Below are 18976 nucleotides of genomic sequence, written 5' to 3' on the forward strand. Positions count from 1 at the left end.
ACACATATTAAGATATTAAGAAAATGCAAGAGAATGATTATTTTACCAAATTATCCTTATTAACTATTGGTTAGTTTTAAAAGTAATATTTTGGAAGTAGTGTGCAAAGTATTAATTGGAGGGTATAATTGAAAAGAAAAAGTTATTATTGCATTGGAAACTGAAAGCGACATTCATTTTGAAACAATTTTTTTTGCTAAAGCGACACACTCATTTTGAAACGGAGGGAGTATTATGCTACATAAAGTATAATAAAATATAAAATATTTAATTTAATATTTTATATTTTATTATATTTTATGTAGCATAATATTTTTTTTGTGTGGTTTAAAAGAAATATTTTCCAAATCAAAATATTTGCTTTACAAAATAAAAAAGTAAAAAATTATTTTTTTGAAAGAAAAAAAGTAAAAAATTATTGAAAATAAATTAAGAAGAGACATATGACATATATTTTGATCCATGTTTTTGATAATAGAGAGAACCTTTTCCCCTAAACTTAACACCCTCTTTCTGAAATAAACCGTGAAGCTCAAAAAATTACTCACTGTTCTTTTTCCCTCTTTCATCTCCATTGTTATTATTCCAATTTCTTCGATCTATCTCAATCTCAATTCCTTCGTAATCATAGATTCGAATTCTTCATCTTCTACACTTCAATCCTAAACGGTAGCACTTCAAATCTTCAATCGTAGACGGTAACCTCGTTTTGATTCGTTAATTTATCATTCTAGGGTTTATAAATTGCAAACAGAGTTCAAAAAGTTAACCCTAACCCTAGTGATTATTGATTTGATTTTTGAATAATTATTATTAGGAATGGCCTCTTATAGGCCTTTCCCTCCTCCGGCGAGTCAAAACCCTATCGCACCACCACCTCCGCCGCCGCAACAACGGCCAAGTAATTGGGGTGCTTACGGTTACGGTGGTGTTGTTGATTTACCACCTCAAAATTCAAACTTTCAACATCACCAGCATCAAATTCAGCATCACCATGTTCCTCATGCTCCTCCGCCTCCACCACCGTCGAATTATTATCCATATCAGCCACCACCACCACCTCCTCCACCAGATAATTCATATCAGCCACCACCACCGCCACCGGGTTCTATGTATTATCCTTCTAATAATAATAATAATCAATACAATCATCAACAACAGCAGCCACCACCGCCTCCGCCACCGGGTTCTTCAATGCCACCTCCGCCGCCTCCTCCAGCCTCGCCACCGCCTCCTCCTCCGACAAACAATGAAGTAGAGAGGGTAGTCAATAAAGGGTCATTGGGTAAACGCGAGCGCGATGGAGTTTCGCATTCGCATAAACAGCATCAGAAGTCTTCTCATGCTCATCTTCCGAGGAGAGTTGAGACAGAGGAAGAGAAGAGAATGAGGAAGAAGAAGGAGTATGAGAAGCACAGGCAAGAGGAAAAGCATAGGCACCAGCAGAAGCAGTTGAAAGAATCACAGAATAGTGTGTTGCAGAAGACTCAGATGGTGTCATCTGGGGGAGCTGGAAAGGTGCACGGTTCAATTGCCGGGTCTCGAATGGGAGATAAGAGAGCTACTCCGTTGTTGGGTGGCGAGAGGGTTGAAAATAGGTTGAAAAAGCCTACAACTTTTTTGTGTAAGCTCAGGTGAGGATTTTAATGATAGGGTAGTTAATTAGGTTAATTTTTCGTTTTAAACAAGATAAATGATAGTGTATGTAAGAATAGTTATCCAAGTAAACATGTTATTGCAGTGTTTTTAGTGTTCTTAACTTTCTTGCATCTGATCTGGTGTTTTGGTGTTTACTTCCAGTACTGACAATTTTATATTTGTATTCTCATCCAAGGTTTCGAAATGAGCTACCGGATCCAACTGCACAACCTAAGCTAATGGCATTCAAGAAAGATAAAGATCAGTATGTTATCTCATTCCCGTGATTTCCATTAGTATAGAACTACCAAAACCTATATTAGATTGATGGAGTACTGATTTTGAATGTTATCAATTTATCATATTTTCTGTCACTTTAATAACTAAAGCTTTCTCTTAATTGCAATGGCAACTGGTGGGTGATAAGTGTTCAAAAGGATAACTGATACCCGAACAAGAAACATAAAATGGTTGATTCTTTATGGGGAATTTGTAGCTAGGATGGTATAATTCTGGTATTTGATGACATTTGCCCTAAAGAAATTAATTTGTGACTGTCTGATTGAAATGTCACACGAGTTAGTCTTTTCATATTGATCCATCATGCTAGATTCAATAGTTTGTTTATTAAGTATTTTGTTCTGGAGGGGATGGGGTGTGTTTGTGTGCGTGCATGCATACACACACTGATTTACCATTTAGTTAGCAGACAAGGGGAAACTATAGAGGAGGTAGAAGATTGTTTTTCAAATGGACATCCCTATAAGATGTCAACAGGTTGCGTGTAAGGAACTGATATTTATGGATTTTGAAGCTTTACGGGTATATGTGATGCACTGATCACCGTTGTTTTATTGGAAAACTTTATTTTGATGTTGCTTTCTAAATTAAGTTTCTTGATTTGTATGTGCTTCTTACGAACAAGTGTATGATTGTTGTCCAGATATGCAAAATATACAATAACATCTCTGGAGAAAATGTACAAACCCAAACTCTTTGTGGAGCCAGATCTAGGGATACCTCTGGACCTGCTTGATCTCAGTGTTTACAAGTATTATCCTCGGTCCCTTTAATAAATTTCAATACATATACATCAATGAATAATGCTGAATGAGTAGGTCTGATGAACCCTTTTTGTACAGTCCTCCCAGTGTCCGCCCACCTCTTGCTCCTGAAGATGAAGATTTATTGCGAGATGATGAAGCTGTTACTCCTTTGAAAAAAGATGGTATTAAAAGAAAAGAGAGACCTACTGATAAAGGTGTGGCATGGCTTGTTAAAACGCAATATATATCTCCTTTAAGCATGGAATCGGCTAAACAGGTATTAGGCATATATGTTGATATAGGGATGAATTGCTATCTCTACAACCAACAACTTATAAACATATTATTGTAGTCCTTAACTGAAAAACAAGCTAAGGAGCTTAGAGAGAAGAAGGGAGGCCGCAGTCTTCTGGAAAATCTTAACAATAGGTATGTATATGCCAGCTTATCTATCCAAAGTCAATTTTAGACATAAATTAATTTGCAGAAGTAATTATCGTTGTCTAACTTGTTATTGTATTCTCTCTTTTAGGGAAAGACGAATGAGGGAAATCGAAGCATCATTTGAAATAGCTAAGTCACAACCTGTTCATGCAACTAAAAAAGAGTTGTATCCTGTTGAGTTTATGCCATTGTTGCCTGATTTTGATAGGTATGGCTCCATATATACCTTTCATAAGTCATGTTATTACTTAGTGTGTTCTATTAATCACCCATTTTTTTGTTGTATGGAAATCCAATCTTTTGATACTGTAAGCGCAAACTGCTTCACGGCATTCATATATTTGTTCATATTAATTAAGTTATTGTTTATTGTTCTGCTTGGCAGGTACGATGATCAGTTTGTCATTGCTGCATTTGATAATGCTCCAACGGTTGATTCAGAAGTGTACAATAAGTTGGACAAATCTGTTCGTGATATCTCTGAATCAAGGGTAAGCTATGTTGCAGTGATGCATGTAGTCTTCATCAGTAACTCTATTCTTTTTGCCTGTTTCATGAAGTTTAAAATCCAGGAAATCCTGGGAAAAGATATGAAAGTAATACAGTAGACGGTATAAAAAGGAATTGCATTGTTACTATAACCAATTGTAAATCTATATTCATTAAATGTCTTCTTAATTTGCTCTTGTAGTTTGACTTACTATGTAGTGGAGTGGAACTATACTTTTGAAATATTGTCTATAAGGTTGTTTACTTGGTAGGATAGTCATTGACTCAATTGCACTATTAGTGTTCAATTAAAATGAGAAATCCTGTATGATAAATCCCATTACTGATATAGTTTTTGGTCGTTAATTTCATACTTGATTGGTGTTCTTCCGGTTACGTATGTGTTTTTCAAGTAACGACTTATGAAATATATAAGTGGTTGTTTTTTGGTTACACTCTCGATCAATGGGGTTGGCTGCTGAATGTTGTTAGGTTGACTCCTATTATTTTGTGGTTTGCAGGCAGTAATGAAAAGTTATGTTGCATCAAGCTCAGATCCTGCAAATCCTGAGAAATTTTTGGCATACATGGTCCCACAGCCAGGAGAGGTATGCATTACATGTGACTGGATTCCAAATTTGAAGTACTGGTTATTTAAAAAAAAAAACTGTGACTAACATTTGGGCTTATATAAACTTCGTTATGGGCTTATATAAACTTCGTTATGGCAGTTGTCTAAAGATATATATGATGAAGATGAAGACGTCTCTTATTCTTGGGTTCGCGAGTATCATTGGGATGTATGTCCGAATATTTTCAAAATTCCATTCATTAACTGCTAAAGAAATTCCCCATTCAACACTTTTCTGACATTTTCTTTCCACTCCTAATCAGGTTCGAGGTGACGATGCAGATGACCCCACAACATTCTTAGTTTCATTTGATGAGTCAGAAGCTCGTTATTTGGTATTTCCTGGAGCCAATGTCTATTTCTTTCTCAGCTTTCCTAGCTTTCCTACTGGCATGCTGTTTCTTACTCATTCAGCATCAACGTGTTAATTTTATAGTAATTTGATGTGCAGCCTCTTCCAACTAAACTTGTTTTAAGAAAAAAGAGGGCTAAAGAGGGAAGATCGGGCGATGAGGTTGAGCAATTTCCAGCTCCTTCTAGAGTGACTGTGAGGAGAAGACCAAACGTTGCTGCAATTGAGCTGAAGGATTCTGAGGTACGGCAATCATTTTATCTTTAAGCTTGCCATTTTATTTGAATTTGCGAAATAATTCCCTATATATGTGTTCCTTTCAAGGTTTATACAAGGTTAAAGGGCAATTCGTCAAAGAGCCTAGACATGGATGACGATCTCGACGACCAACATGGGGATGCAGATCACCATGATAACTTCCAATCTAGTGGAGCAGAAGATGAAATGTCTGAATGATTCTTTGGTGCAGATGCCGCTACCTTACGCAAATTTGTTCAATGAAGTTGGTTGTTGGATTGGCCATGGTTAGCTGAGTTTGTATGTGTTCTAATGAAGGTTAAATAATGACAAATCTCATTTTTTTTATGTCTAATTTAACCTAATGCATATACTTTCAGATTGTAGGCAGCTGTTAAATTAACAGAGATTTTGTTTACACACGTTTATAATAGAAAATGTCGAGAAATAATGAAATTTTAAAGCATGTTAGTCTACATGGAATCCTGTCATTGCCCTGAATGTTTTTTGTGAACATTTTTAGTACTCCTAAGACTCGATTATAATGTATTTGCCCCATTTCTCTTTGCTCTCCAATAATTCAATGGCAATCTAAAGAAGTATATGCGTGTATCATACTTTCGATCAATGGAGGTCTGGTGGGTTGATCAAAATGTGGTCGTGGATACTTTGGTGGAGGTCTAGAGGTAGAGTTGTGATTGTAGGTGAGGAAGATGACAGATGTAAATGTTTTCTCCCAATGTTAAGTGGGACTAATTTCTAAGTCTTGAAAAAGTTATGATTTTGGGATGTACAAAATTGGGATCTTACACATAAGTAGGTAGATTTTAGTGCCACTTGTCATATTAGTATATCTATACATGATTGGTGAAAGAATGTCTTTACGGCCATTGTAATGAAGTTCCCGTGGAAGATATATAAACTCAAGATACTGTAGTAGGTATGGTTACATATGTTTATAACATATATGAGAAGTCATGACTATGAGAAGTCATGACTTCGAGATTGAATTTCAATATGGAAAGAAAAATCTGTAATATGTTTATTGACATGTAAATGAATTGAAAGTGAAAGCTAAGTAGGATTCCTCAATTCACACAAAATCATTATTGGAAGTGGCATATTTTGCTAGATAATGTGCAACCTGATTAGCAAAAAGCCTAACATGCAAACGTTTTAAATTATGAAAACTGGAAAATAAACTCATGCAATCATCAATTTTGTGCTCACAAGAGGAAATAGTCTAAAAAGGTCCAGCAGAGCTTTTGCATTGTCATGGTTTGGCAGCATGACGCCACAACAATAATCGCCTCAGCGTCTCTAACCACCGCAGACATCCCTCATCTCCCAGCCTAAGCTGGACCTTCTGCATCAGCATTAACTTACACCAAACCAAGGGAATGTCAAGACCCTCAAAGCATTGTTTCAGACTCTCCGAAGTTCATAACATAGCTAGCACCAATTTCATCACATGTTCCGATTCGTTCACATTGATATTTGAAGTCAAGGCACTGAAGGAACAAGGAGTAGAAATTGATTGTTGACAAGTAACCCCGAGAGAAGATGCAAACCAAGTTGTTTTTGGGTATTCAGACTCCATAAAAAAACCGTTTACGCGTATACACACTCCAGTCATAAAAAGATGATCAATAGTTTCATTATTTTGATAACAAAAAGTACACAGTATCCGTAACATCAAAGCTGCCAAATATGATCATATGGTGATGAATACTATAATAGATATGGCGGAGAATGAGTGTGTAAGAGGGCAGATAATTTCCTTTTCTTTCGAGAAATAGGTATTATGCTTTTGGATGTGCACATTTATGTTATTCTTCACATTAATTAGACTTTTATATACATTTAACAGTGTAACACTTTAGTTTTCTATATCTATTTATTATAGAATGAGAAAGGAACTGTACTCTTGACTATTAACGAACGTGTTCCTTTCCTTGGATGATTAATTTGTTACTAAAGATTGAGTGATTTATCGTTTTCACATACATAATTGTGAGTCTGTAAGGTTTCAGGTTCAAACTTAAATAAAGTGTCTAATTTAACAATATCGACTTTGTCAATTAATTTAAGTGTTGACTTTCATTGTTATTGGCACAAATTTTGAAAACGCGCCAACTCTGTGGAGAGATATTGAGTTATAGTTCACCGGTCTGTGACCAATTGAACATGGTGAATTTTTTTCGATCAAATTCAAAATTGAACACATTAAATTGATATATACCAACAACTTCAATAAATTCAAACGATTGAGTTCATTTTAAGAGGGAGAAAAAAAACAAAAGATTTACCATATCTTAAAAATTATACTATATTGCAATGAATATTCGTAAGTTTATGATTCTGATATAAATTATTTATAATTGTCAGGCATTTTAAGAGAATAAATGACCACTTAACAAAATTAGTAATCATCAACACATTTTTCTAATTTCATAAAATTACTAGCATATTTACTTATGGAAATAAAGTCATGAACAAAATCATAAAAGTATCTCCTAACATCTCTTTCGTTAGTTGCTACAGTACGTTTGAAAGTATGTCAAAGATTATTAGTTGCTACTGCTAGCTTTTTCCTGATTAGAAATATGAGATTAAAATGTACCGTAACCAAGGTATCAAATGCCCTTCATTTTTATCAACATTAGTATAAGTTTCGATGACTCACTATACTGCAGCACTCATTTATCTCCAAAAAGCTGATAATCACATTGACCAGGCTCCAAATTTTTGAAGTTGAAAATATGTAAGTCCCTAGCCCGACCACAAAAAGGTATCCCTTCCATTAAAGTATCTTATTGCTGACCCAAAAATGGATCTTTGAACATTGGCATATCGTGTTTAATCCCTTAAACAATGCCAGAGAATACTAATATATAAAAATACACAGTAGTGCATTAGGCAAAAAATATACATTTTTATCATGTATCACTTGTGATTCACATGAGTTCCTGTTGTCCACAAAGTGGAACTAGAATAGGATGCACCAGGGCTCTTTGATACAAATCTTACAACAAAAACAAGCATGTACATACATGTCAAAACTTTCCAATAAGATATTATTTGCTTGCTAAGATTTTGAGACATTTTTCTGATAAAAAAAGATTTTTAGACAATTTCATATTTTCAGCTTATTCATCACAGGAAGCTTCTTCCAATAGGTCAAGAAACCCTTTCTGAGAACTCTTACTGACTGTTTGAAACTTAGACTCAAATGGACAATTAGATGCTTCTTCAAACTTAGCCCATAATTCCTTCTTCAAAGTATTTTCACCAGCACGCTTCCCTCTTTGTATCGTGTTTTCAGGATTCAGCCACATGGGAGTGCTCTCTATATGTGATAAGTCGCCAGCAAAATCACCTGAAAAGAAGAAAAAACACAATAGCTATGATCAAGCACGCATACCATGTTAACCAAACAAGCTATAAGGAATATATAACAGGTGAACCACACTACCTTGGTTACAACAAGATTTTTTGGCTTGATTATGACCTTTGGAAATATCCTCTTCCACATTCAATTTATTGACTTGTTGCTTAAGAATGGATTTAGTGACATGCATACACGATTTGTTATCAGCCTTTTCCTTGTCCAACGATTTCTCATCAGGTGTCCCTAACAAAACACAAGTTTTTGGAGGTGAGGTAAGCCAAACAGGTGATGCTTCAACATTTTCCTTTCCAATTGCTGACTTTGGAACACAATGTTTCCCCATGAGATCTGGATACTTCAACGCCAAACCCTGTGTCACACCATCGCTGCCAGAAGCTTCAGAATCTTCTGAATCACTGTAATGAACTCCAACAGGAAAAGGGGTGGACTTCCGAAACTTATCATTACCCACACGACATATTTCAGATATGGGTTCAAGCAAAGCACAAGATTTTGGAGGTGACATTTTCAAGCAAGGAGTCATCATATAAAGCATGGAGGTGTCTATTTTAGAAAGATCCGGCGAAGAAATCAATTCATGCTCTTCATTATCTGCTGCCTCTTCACTCACCAGAGAAAGGGCAGGCTTTATTGGAGTTGGTTTCGTTACAACACCGTAAAGCACTGAATCATTATTGGAGGAAGCCAACTCAGTGAAATCTAATTTGGTTTGTGGTTGGTGTGGTTTGGATGATAACAATGATTTCGATAATGGAAGTGGCGTGAGCATAAACATCTGTCTACCTCGCTGAACAGTACAATTAGCACGCCATGAAACAAGAGGCGAAGGAGATACTAATGTAGTCTCTTTAGGACTTTCAGAATCACTCACATTACTTTCATCACAAGAAACTTCTTCACTTTTACTTTCAGATTCCACTGAAGTTGATGAAAGTGAACTTTGTAATTTTGGTCCCCATGGCTGCATTTGATAACAACAACAAAAACACTCAACTGAGCAAAACTTCAGAAATAGAATATTGAAGAATTAAAACAAAGATTAAACAACAATCTTGGTCCTTGAATGTGTCAAGTGTTGTCACTATAGTCTCTGAATGCATCAAAATCATAAAAGTATCTCAGAATATCTCTTTTGTTAGTCAGTTTGATTCTCGAATCTGTATTTTGTTAATTAGCTTAGTTCTTGAATGTGTCTTTACTTGATCAGTTCGGTCCATGAAATTACTAACAAAAGACACACTCACTCAGAAATATTTTTATAATTTCAATGCATTAAGAAACTAGAATGTCACCTTTTCATACATTTAATGACTAAAATGACAGTTCACTCTTAATATTTATACTCAAATTATTTTACCTTCAATTCAATTTTCCTCTCCCGCTAACCAAACATACATTAGTGTTCAACTCAATTTTTCATGAACATATTTGAACATAAATCACTTCAACTCACTTTTATCCGAAAACAGTTTTACAAAATGAATTTACTCTAAATCAATTTTTGTCACCACAAAACCAAACAAACTAAAAAATACAGCGGAGAACCAAATTTAGGGGTTTTACCTTTAACCGCGACAACATTTCAGACAACAAATTAGAGAAAGATTCAACATCACTTTTCCCCTCTTTGCTTACACTCTTCTTCACTTCAAGCGCTTTCACAACAAGCTCATCAATCTAATAACATAAAAATAAAAATTATAATTATAATTTTTCTCATTTTTCATTCAAAAACCTAAAATTAAACAATCAAACTATAGAAATTTTCACCAAAGTAATTATAATAGAATAAATCAACAACATTGAATCCCTAAAATGAAAAAAAAAAATGGAAAAAAATAGAAAAGAAGAGAAACCTGATGAAGAAGAGTGGAAAGATCGGAATGAAGGAGAGTGAGGGAGGAATTATCATCATCGTTGATTTGTTTTTGGGGATTGAAGCGATTCGTTGTTGCGGTGCTGTTCTTCATCTTCATCAATGCTTAATCTTCGAACTCTGTTTCAGTGTTATTTGAATTTTTAGATTGGAGGCGGCTTCTTAAACGCGACACAACCACGTCGTTTTGTATAACGGTACAAATTATTAATTCCTAAGCACATAGGTAAGGGATCTTTATTGAATTTTAGATAAAGTTCTGTAAGTTAATTAATTAACTTAACTTTCATAATTATTAATTAATAGATTTTTACTATTCATTCTTTAAATTTGACTATTTCCCTGATCATTTTCATTTCTGAACTCTCTCAATTTTGCATTATGAATAAAAAAATTAATTATTCTTTTTTTGTACTTTTTTACTATTCGCAAAATTATTGAAGGATATGAATAGTTACATCCACAAAATCATTCTAATATGTAATTAGGATGGATGTTATGTATTACTCCATCTGATCTTTATTATAAGAAACAATTGACTTCTTAAGTTCATTATGTAAGTGATGTATCTAGACAATATTTACAACAAGATATATTAATTATTCTATGAATCTAAAAAGTCAATAATTTCTTACAATAAGGACCGAAGGGAGTATATTTTTATTTTTATTACAACAAATAACATATATTTTTTTTAACAAAGCATCACAAAGAAGAAATATGAAACAAAAACAAAATAAGAAACTGAAATGGCCTCGGCCATTTTTATTCATAAGAAGAAATTATTTTGACTGCATCACATTATTAAATTAATTTCTAGTTTTAGTGAAACAAAATGTAAAAGTTTTACATTTTTCACTGAAACTAGAAATTAATTTAATAATGTGATGCAGCCAAAAAATAATTTATTTATGTGATGCATAATCTCTTAAATTTAATTTGTTTTATGGTTTTCTTTCAAAAAAAAATTGTTTTATGGTTAAATTTATAATCTTTTTGTTACCATCAATTGAATAGAAAATAATATGAAACTAATTTTTTTTAATGATGATGGGCTCCTTGCAGAGGGGTTGGGGATGAAAAAAACTCCCGGATGGGAAATGGGGAACACTATGGGTGGCGGGGAAGTCCTTGCGCCTTCACCTCATTGACATCTCTACTTATAAAGATGGTATCCGTTAAATATCTTTATTTTAGTCAATTGAAATGAATAAGTGCCAAATCTAGGATTTGAACTCTGACCCTTGCATCTTGCAATATCTATGCCAACTGAAGGGGGGAGTTAAAACCATAAAATAAAGTAGTACGACACATCATGCCTTTACATTATTACTCAAACCAAAGAGAAGAATAAAAATGAAGAAATACAAAAAGAATATAAACATACATATATATTACTGTCAAAATTACAACTCATATATCAAATAAAATTCATAAGGAAATAAAATTCATCCTTAGCTCCATCACCACATGCTCTAAATTACTCCTACAATTTTCTACATAGCTAAAAATAAAATCAAGTTATAGCTTTCAAGACATTTGGGAAAGTAAATGGCCAAAAAGAAGACATTGATTGACCCACATGTCATTCCCAAGTCTATGCTCCTATTGATACATCACAATCATGCAAAAAAATACCAAGAGCTTTTTATACCCTTTTTATTTGATTCCTATCTTCCCTGAACAAGTCCACTAAAAACTTGGCTATTCCCAGCTAGTGTTGCTTCCCACTCAATAGAAGACAAAAGAATCTGTGAGATGGAAATCACTACTGTTTTCATATCAGGTCGTAAGATCGGATCGTCGTCCACACATTGCTTCGCCAGCATAGCCATCTATGCACACACAAAAAAAATACACCAAAACACGAATGAGTCACAACCGTTAAATTTCATGCAAATTGTTAGAGAACAGATATTCAGGATTTGATCACAAAATTCGGCCAATTTTGCCTACGTCCAAATAAAGAGTGACGGCAGTGCCTTTCTATTATTCAAACTTAGGATTATAGATTACAACTTATGTTTAAATACTACGGTCCATTTTACAACATTACTCGTAAACCATAATGCTGGGGCGACCTGCGATCTTATCAATAAACTATGAGCCATATCCAACACAAATTTTTATCACTTAAGAGCTAAAGTGAGAAATTGTGCAGATTTGTGGATTCATGTGGGAGGTATATGATGAACTTCACATCAATTATGCTTTGAGCTGAACAATCTTAAATTTTCTTGGTTAATGAATCATAATACTATAATGCATAAGAAAAATAGGTGAAAAATAAAGAAACTTGCCTTAAATACACAATCATTGGGATACAGATTCATCATATTTGGATCAATGTAATCTTTCATGCTTGACATGCTCAAGGAATCAGGTGAGTTCCTAAGAACTGCCAACATCTGCAATTTAACAAACGTTTAAGGCTAAACATCGGAAAAAATTAGAAACGGTAAAACATTAGGAAATGCCATCATGATTCATGACTGAAATAAGGAAAGGAGCAATGAAAAAGTTAAAGAAAGTGCGGAACTAACAATTGACACTGAGAAATGCATGTTACAGTCAAGTTTTGAATGTAAGATGCAATAAATAAGGAAACTATAGAAAAGTATTTGATAAAATTCTCATCACATTCGGTCTGATATTTACCAGTTACAACTTTTCTACAAAGCAAGGAAGAACTACATGCATGTAGAACTTCAATTCACAATTATGTCTTATAAGTAGAACTTACTATTGATGCGAGTGATCGTCTTTCAGGATTTTTTGTCATCATGCCTTCTGTTCGAATAATGGCCTCCTTTCCGGTTATAGTCTCAAAAAGGACAACACCAAATGCATAGACATCACTTTTGGTTGTCGCAAGGCCATCACTTAAGTATCTGCAAAACAACATAAATGTTTTCTCTATATTACTCTTTTTTACAAAGGAGGAGCAAATTAGATGGAAAAAAGTATACTGAACATTACTTACTCCGGAGCAAGATATCCATATGTACCAACAACTTTTGTAGTTGAAACGTCTCCTCCCTCATTTGTTATCCCGACAAGTTTTGCCAACCCAAAATCTGAAATCTAGAGAAACAAAGAGTGTTCAGTAACAAATGACAATCAGCGTATAGAAAATATGTAATAGCGTATAAATTAGTCATTACCTTTGCTTTAAAAGAAGCATCAAGTAAAATATTGCTTGTCTTGATATCACGGTGGACATAATGAGCTTTTGTGTGCTCGTGTATATATTCAAGTCCCCTAGCAGCATCAAGTGCAATCTGAACCCTCATGATCCATGAAAGTGGTGAATGACCTATAATCAAGATAAATAATGGTCATGACATAAACTATGGTCTTGTTTCGATAAACAACTTAATTACGCGCTTATAGCATAAACGTTTATTATGTAAGTGTTTATGTATAAGCTATTTCTATAATAAAAGATAAAATAAAGGTAAATTATTTTCAAATATGCTATAAGTTGTTTCCATAAGCTATCTAGGATAGCTTATGGAAATAAACTAAAAACAACTTACAGACACGTCATAAGTTATTTCCATAAGACCAAAACATATCATCAACTTTTTAAAAACTCAATATAGATATAAATTTATAGGTCCACACAAATAGGGGAGATTACTATTCAACAGACCAAAATATAGATGCATAAACTTACCCTTATTTTGAGGATCATGCAAATGGCTTCTGAGTGAACCCTTTTGAGCATATTCATAAACTAGGAAAAGCTCATCGTGACTAGCTGCATAGCCAATCAATTCTACCTTTGACAAATTAAAAAAAAAAATACAACTCAGACACTAGATATATGCCTTACAATTGGCTTCAGACTCAAAGTGTGTGATACATTCTGATCGAAAAAGAAATTACCAGATTAGCATGATGAACCTTGCACAGAACTTTAATCTCCGACGTAAACTCTTTTGTTTTTGTAGCAGTCATTCTTTTAATAGCGACTTCCTAGAAGGATTCAAGTAAAAACTGTATGAGAAAAATACACACTTTATACCTTATACTATAACATGATTTCAAGTATACAGTCATGAACCTGGTCACGAAGGAGGCAATAGTAGACAGATCCATATGTTCCATGTCCAAGTAGATTTGAATCGGAGAAGCCTTCTGTTGAGGAAAAAATCTCTTCATATGCAAAAACTACCGGCTTATCCATGTCAAATACGTCTGGCCCTAGCGCTACAATTATAAATGTACACATGTTATGCATATTCACGCCGAACACAGTACAAGCGAAACATAATTACTTTGAGCTACAATCATAGATAAAATATACAACTTAAGAATACAATAAGAAGGTTACATACTTGAAGCTTTGGGAACAGTAATCGTGTGAGTGCTGGAGTCGCCGTCTGTTTGCTTTTGGTCAACATGTTTGCCGCATATGTACCGTCCAGAACCACAAAAAAAACTTGGATTCCGAAGAATTTGGAATTTATGAGAGACCTTTCCCTCAGCATCTTTTTCATGACTTCGAGAATCAGAAAAACAATTTGATGATCTCAGGCAAACACACAGAATTACGCCTAATATTATCAGAATAAGACCAACTCCTAAACCTCCAATGATCCATCCATAGGGTACATGATACTTATGATTGTCCTGGTCACCTGTAACAAATATATATATAAAATAAAACTAATTAGTTAATTAAATTGAACATTCTACTACAGTGGAAATACCGATATATTTTATTTATACCAGTCTGTGAATTGATGAATACCTGAAATATTATCGACAGAAGGGGTAGGAACAGAAGCTGGTGGAGAAGCATTGTTCAGAGGATAAGGATCACCAGGAACTGAAATGAAGTAAAGTAATTAAAATTGTGGTTAGGATTCAAGGGTGAGTAACATTATTATTGCAATTTATAAATACAATTTGAATATTGATTCAATCATATGAAAATGATCAGGGAAAAGGTAATGGCACTTAAATGAAATCACTTTGACTTGATACTCAATCCCTTACATCTTACATGTACACATTATCTTCCCATATCTCATTTTCGCAACCCGTCTTTAAATTCACATTTATCATGGGGAAGTTTATTCTATTAGCTTAAAAGTCATGTTTGGAGAAACAAACTAAATAAAGTGTTAATCATATCAGTGACATGTTTAAACTATTTCTATAACAATAGATAAAATAAAGTCCAACTGTTTCCATATAAACTATAAGCAGTTTTCTTAAGGTATCCTCAAGAGCTTATGGAAATAAGCTGAAAACAGCTTTCTGACATGTTATAAGTTATTTCCATAAGTTCTTCCAAACAACCTCACAAGTGCTTATGTCAATAGATGAGCTCAAATAAGTCAATCCAAACCAAACTGACCCTAAGTGATCTAAGAAAACCTTCAAACTAGAATGCTCAAATATCATTTTATCAATTCAGTCATTTTATCTCCAAATACCAATTACAAAAACCTCATAAACCATTCAACCGAAATAGTCCCAATGCTCAAATTCCACCCAGTTGCCATAAAACAAACAATATGCCACTGTACAAAGTTATATAGAATTAAACTTCATCAAATTTGTACTCTTAACACACTCCCCTCATCCTCAAGATTGGTCCGATATAAGGTGGCCTACGGATATTGGGTAGGTTATGATACCATCACAAAGTTATATAGAACTAAACTCGTATCTAATGTAGGACTTTTAACACACACACACCCCTCACGCTCAAGACCGGACATATGTATCGTGACCCGATGAAGGTGGCTTAACGAACATTGGCTAACTTCTTATAGCATCTTATAATTTGGGATGAGCCTAACTCTACCCTACAAAATCGGTTTGTTAGGCTAGGATTGTAAGCCACATATAAACACATTTTCAGGTCATATCACATCCAATTGGGGGACTCTTAACACATCCTCAACCAAAACATCCCTCTCAAACATATAAACACACATACATAAATAAATATACACACAAACAAATTCCAAGAAAGGATTGAATAAGATTGCCATGAAAGAAAGACTAACCAGAATCAAGAGGAATATAATAAAGTGAACCGACAGTAACATTATCAGGACCATCAAGGCCATTCACACCCTCAATACTATCCATACTAACCCCAAATCTACTAGCCAAAGATTCAACACTATCCCCATCTCTCAACACATAACTCAACAAATAATTCCACAATCCACTAGAACAGCCACAAAACAACCTCAATGATATAACAGCACCATTCCTTGCCTTCCTTGAAGTATTTGGAAGCAAAATAAGCCCATCATATGCATCCATAACCAAATCATCCACAAACCCTTCATTGGTTTTCACAGTAAAAGTAGTATTAGACACATATTTCTTGATCCCAGATGCACAAGAACAATTCTTCCTTATGAATATGTAATCCCAACCATTTCCTTCAACTGTGATATCACTTGGTAACACATCAAACATGCTTTGAATCACTCCCAAAGATTGATTTTGTTGAGGCTTATAGGCCAAGAAAGATGTGCAAACTCTTCTAGTATCCGTACAGTTCATTGGTGCCATCTGAGAAGAACTGCTTATGTTAAAATTAAGGTACAACAGAAACAGAACAAACTGAAGCAACTTCAAATGGGGTTTTCCTATAAGAACCATTGCTTGAAAATAAACAACTGAAAACAATTTTAAGGCAAAAGGGTCACAGAAAATGGTGGAAATGGAATCAGTTTGAGCTCAAGGGATGTAAAAGAGCAAGCTTTACCAAAAGAGCTTAAGCTTGTTTCAATGGAGGGAAATAAAGGAAACAACTTGATCTAGATTTGAAGGAAAATGAAACAACCCAATACAAATTCAGCTAAGAAAAATCAAAAAATGAAGAAAAAAAATTCAGATTAAGATGAAACCAGCTTAAAAAATTAAGCTTTTTTTATAAAAAAAAAATGGGAAAAATCCAAAGTGAGAGAATACAAGTTGAGAAGAATAATTAGAGGAAAATGGTGTATGCTAAATTTAGGAAGCAAGAAGTTAAGGAAAAAATGGTACTTTAAGGTAAAGAGGAGAAGAAGAAAAGAATGAAGAGAGTGAAAATTAAAAAAAACAGAACATTAATGAAGAGAGTGTTTTTGTTTTTGTTTGTGTTTTGTTTGTAGTCACTTACTCAGGTAAACTCTGATTAATGAAGACAGTAAAAGGTGAAAGTGACTTGTTAATGTTAATAGAAAATTGTTGAGAACCTGAAGTGAGGGTAAAGAGGTATAGGTATTTTGTAGAGAAGATTTTTATTCTTTTCTTTTGACTAGTACACCCTTGCTTGCTTCTCCTCAAAGAACAATACGGAATATCTTGTGTAATGTGTAGGATAAATAAATGTTATAAATAAAGATTGACTAAGCTAAAAGGTAAGTTAATCACGATAAAACATTGTTTAGTTGGTTGGATTAAATGGTTCTTTTTTATGATGTTGATTTCTAGGTCAAAAGTGACATTGCTGGTGTCAAGCTAAAAAGTCCATTAACTTTTTCATTTGGGAAAAATATTGTCATATCGATTTATTCATTACTTGAATTGTTAAAAGCATTAATATAATTAGTCTTGTTAAAAGCATTGATATAATTATTCAAATAATATTTTAGTTTTGGTGTTATTATGGACTACAGAATGAATGATAAATTTTATAAGAAAATTTGCATGTCTCTTTCAACAACAAAAACAAAATTGCATATTAATGGTCAATCGGTATTTTTTTTTATTGAAATTATTCATGTGGTACTGTTTTCACATAAAACAGATGTAAGATCTTAGTAGAAAATAGTCAATAATTTAATTAAGATTTTGTTGAATGAAGGATTAATCAAGTTAGATCAATGGAATACGAGAGAGTCGAATCTTTCTTAGGTTTGAAGAGTCTTATAATGATCGTGAAGGTGTCAGAAGTAGAAAACACACGGAACCGAAAATTCAGCATCAATGACTTGTGTTCCCGATTTTAAGTTTGAAGTAGCAAAAAAGACTATAATTTGGGGAGCATTAAAAGAGAGAAAGTGTTGTGTTGACCAACTAAATGAAAGTCACGTGCCGCAGATTAAAGGGATATAAAGGTCAAATGTGGGATACAACATACATCCAACAACAATAAGAAACTATGAACTACCCGTGAGTGTAAGCGAAGAAAGAAAGTCAATAGAATTACATGTTATCAGTCAACACCGTCAATCATTCTCTTTCAGATTACATTATCCATTTATTAAACTCCAACAACTAGACTTGCCACTTCGACCATGTCTCCCGGGAAGCTAATCATTGTTCTGACATTTGTTTAATACATGTGAGGTTGGAGGGAGTATGTATGTCAAAGCATGTGTTTGGAAAATAACCAAATCATGATGAAAACGGGTGTTTATTGTGAAGCTATTTTGGTTAGATTCACAATATCACGATGAGAAAAACTCTAAACATATAATAGGTGGTGCCCAACTATCCAAACAAAAAGGCACAAAAGGTATATCATACTCTATCTAATATTTTTTATAAAAAAAAACAATCTTTGTTAGTAGTGTCCAAAGTTCAAACCTCAAATCGCATATATTATGCATTGTTCTTACAATCTACTTTTAGGTTAAATGAACTTAAAAATGAATTGAATCTTATTAAAAAAGAAAAAAGAACTGAATGAAGTAGTAACTAATTTTATATGAAGACAAAGTATTTAAATTTAAAAAAGAAAAAGTAAAATATCTAAAGAAAGAAAAAATTTACTTTAATAAATATCACGAGATACAAGATCCATAGACAAAGGGGAAATTTCTTTCAATTTGAGATTATTTTAGAAGTCCAATATGGGAATTGAGCATGGATGGTTACGGCAAAA

At 33.8% G+C, this 18976-nt stretch overlaps 3 protein-coding genes across 3 annotated transcripts; 1 reads left to right on the forward strand and 2 right to left on the reverse strand.

Annotated features, from left to right (window-relative positions):
• The first annotated feature begins 501 nt into the window (after positions 1-501).
• Positions 502-5313, forward strand: ELF7 (hydroxyproline-rich glycoprotein family protein). Its single transcript, XM_085734619.1, has 12 exons — positions 502-1634; positions 1835-1903; positions 2582-2689; positions 2781-2961; positions 3037-3113; positions 3217-3336; positions 3514-3619; positions 4139-4225; positions 4349-4417; positions 4512-4583; positions 4700-4843; positions 4925-5313. The coding sequence occupies exons 1-12, from the start codon at positions 820-822 to the stop codon at positions 5054-5056; spliced, it is 1980 nt and encodes a 659-aa protein (XP_085590745.1). The 5' UTR covers positions 502-819; the 3' UTR covers positions 5057-5313.
• A 2417-nt stretch (positions 5314-7730) lies between these two features.
• Positions 7731-10453, reverse strand: LOC146896874 (uncharacterized). The gene is made up of 4 exons (XM_085734620.1): positions 10106-10453; positions 9813-9926; positions 8313-9210; positions 7731-8216 (listed from the first exon to the last, which is right to left on the reverse strand). The coding sequence occupies exons 1-4, from the start codon at positions 10223-10225 to the stop codon at positions 7987-7989; spliced, it is 1362 nt and encodes a 453-aa protein (XP_085590746.1). The 5' UTR covers positions 10226-10453; the 3' UTR covers positions 7731-7986.
• Positions 10454-11490: 1037 nt separating this feature from the next.
• On the reverse strand, positions 11491-17227 carry LYK3 (protein kinase family protein / peptidoglycan-binding LysM domain-containing protein). The gene is made up of 11 exons (XM_085734621.1): positions 16155-17227; positions 14885-14962; positions 14469-14771; positions 14195-14340; positions 14017-14106; positions 13805-13910; positions 13290-13441; positions 13109-13209; positions 12869-13016; positions 12426-12533; positions 11491-11960 (listed from the first exon to the last, which is right to left on the reverse strand). Exons 1-11 carry the CDS (start codon positions 16762-16764, stop codon positions 11796-11798), a joined length of 2007 nt encoding a protein of 668 aa, XP_085590747.1. The 5' UTR covers positions 16765-17227; the 3' UTR covers positions 11491-11795.
• Positions 17228-18976: the final 1749 nt, after the last annotated feature.

The sequence above is a fragment of the Medicago sativa genome, chromosome 8, assembly GCF_051527215.1.
Source record: "Medicago sativa cultivar Bolivia chromosome 8, Bolivia_mono, whole genome shotgun sequence".
Lineage (NCBI taxonomy): Eukaryota > Viridiplantae > Streptophyta > Magnoliopsida > Fabales > Fabaceae > Medicago > Medicago sativa.

What these genes read in the sequence shown, in the direction of transcription:
- ELF7 (XM_085734619.1), top strand. Translation starts at nt 820, where the DNA reads ATGGCCTCTTATAGGCCTTTCCCTCCTCCGGCGAGTCAAAACCCTATC. An exon ending in GTGATATCTCTGAATCAAGG is followed by an intron (nt 3,620 to 4,138) that starts GTAAGCTATGTT and finishes TGTGGTTTGCAG; the next exon opens with GCAGTAATGAAAAGTTATGT. An exon ending in TTCGCGAGTATCATTGGGAT is followed by an intron (nt 4,418 to 4,511) that starts GTATGTCCGAAT and finishes ACTCCTAATCAG; the next exon opens with GTTCGAGGTGACGATGCAGA.
- LYK3 (XM_085734621.1), bottom strand. Translation starts at nt 16,764, where the DNA reads ATGGTTCTTATAGGAAAACCCCATTTGAAGTTGCTTCAGTTTGTTCTG. An exon ending in TTCTGTCGATAATATTTCAG is followed by an intron (nt 14,772 to 14,884) that starts GTATTCATCAAT and finishes TATTTGTTACAG; the next exon opens with GTGACCAGGACAATCATAAG. An exon ending in TATGGATATCTTGCTCCGGA is followed by an intron (nt 13,017 to 13,108) that starts GTAAGTAATGTT and finishes GTTGTTTTGCAG; the next exon opens with ATACTTAAGTGATGGCCTTG.
- LOC146896874 (XM_085734620.1), bottom strand. Translation starts at nt 10,225, where the DNA reads ATGAAGATGAAGAACAGCACCGCAACAACGAATCGCTTCAATCCCCAA. An exon ending in TTTCCACTCTTCTTCATCAG is followed by an intron (nt 9,927 to 10,105) that starts GTTTCTCTTCTT and finishes TTATGTTATTAG; the next exon opens with ATTGATGAGCTTGTTGTGAA. An exon ending in AAAATCTTGTTGTAACCAAG is followed by an intron (nt 8,217 to 8,312) that starts GTAGTGTGGTTC and finishes TCTTCTTTTCAG; the next exon opens with GTGATTTTGCTGGCGACTTA.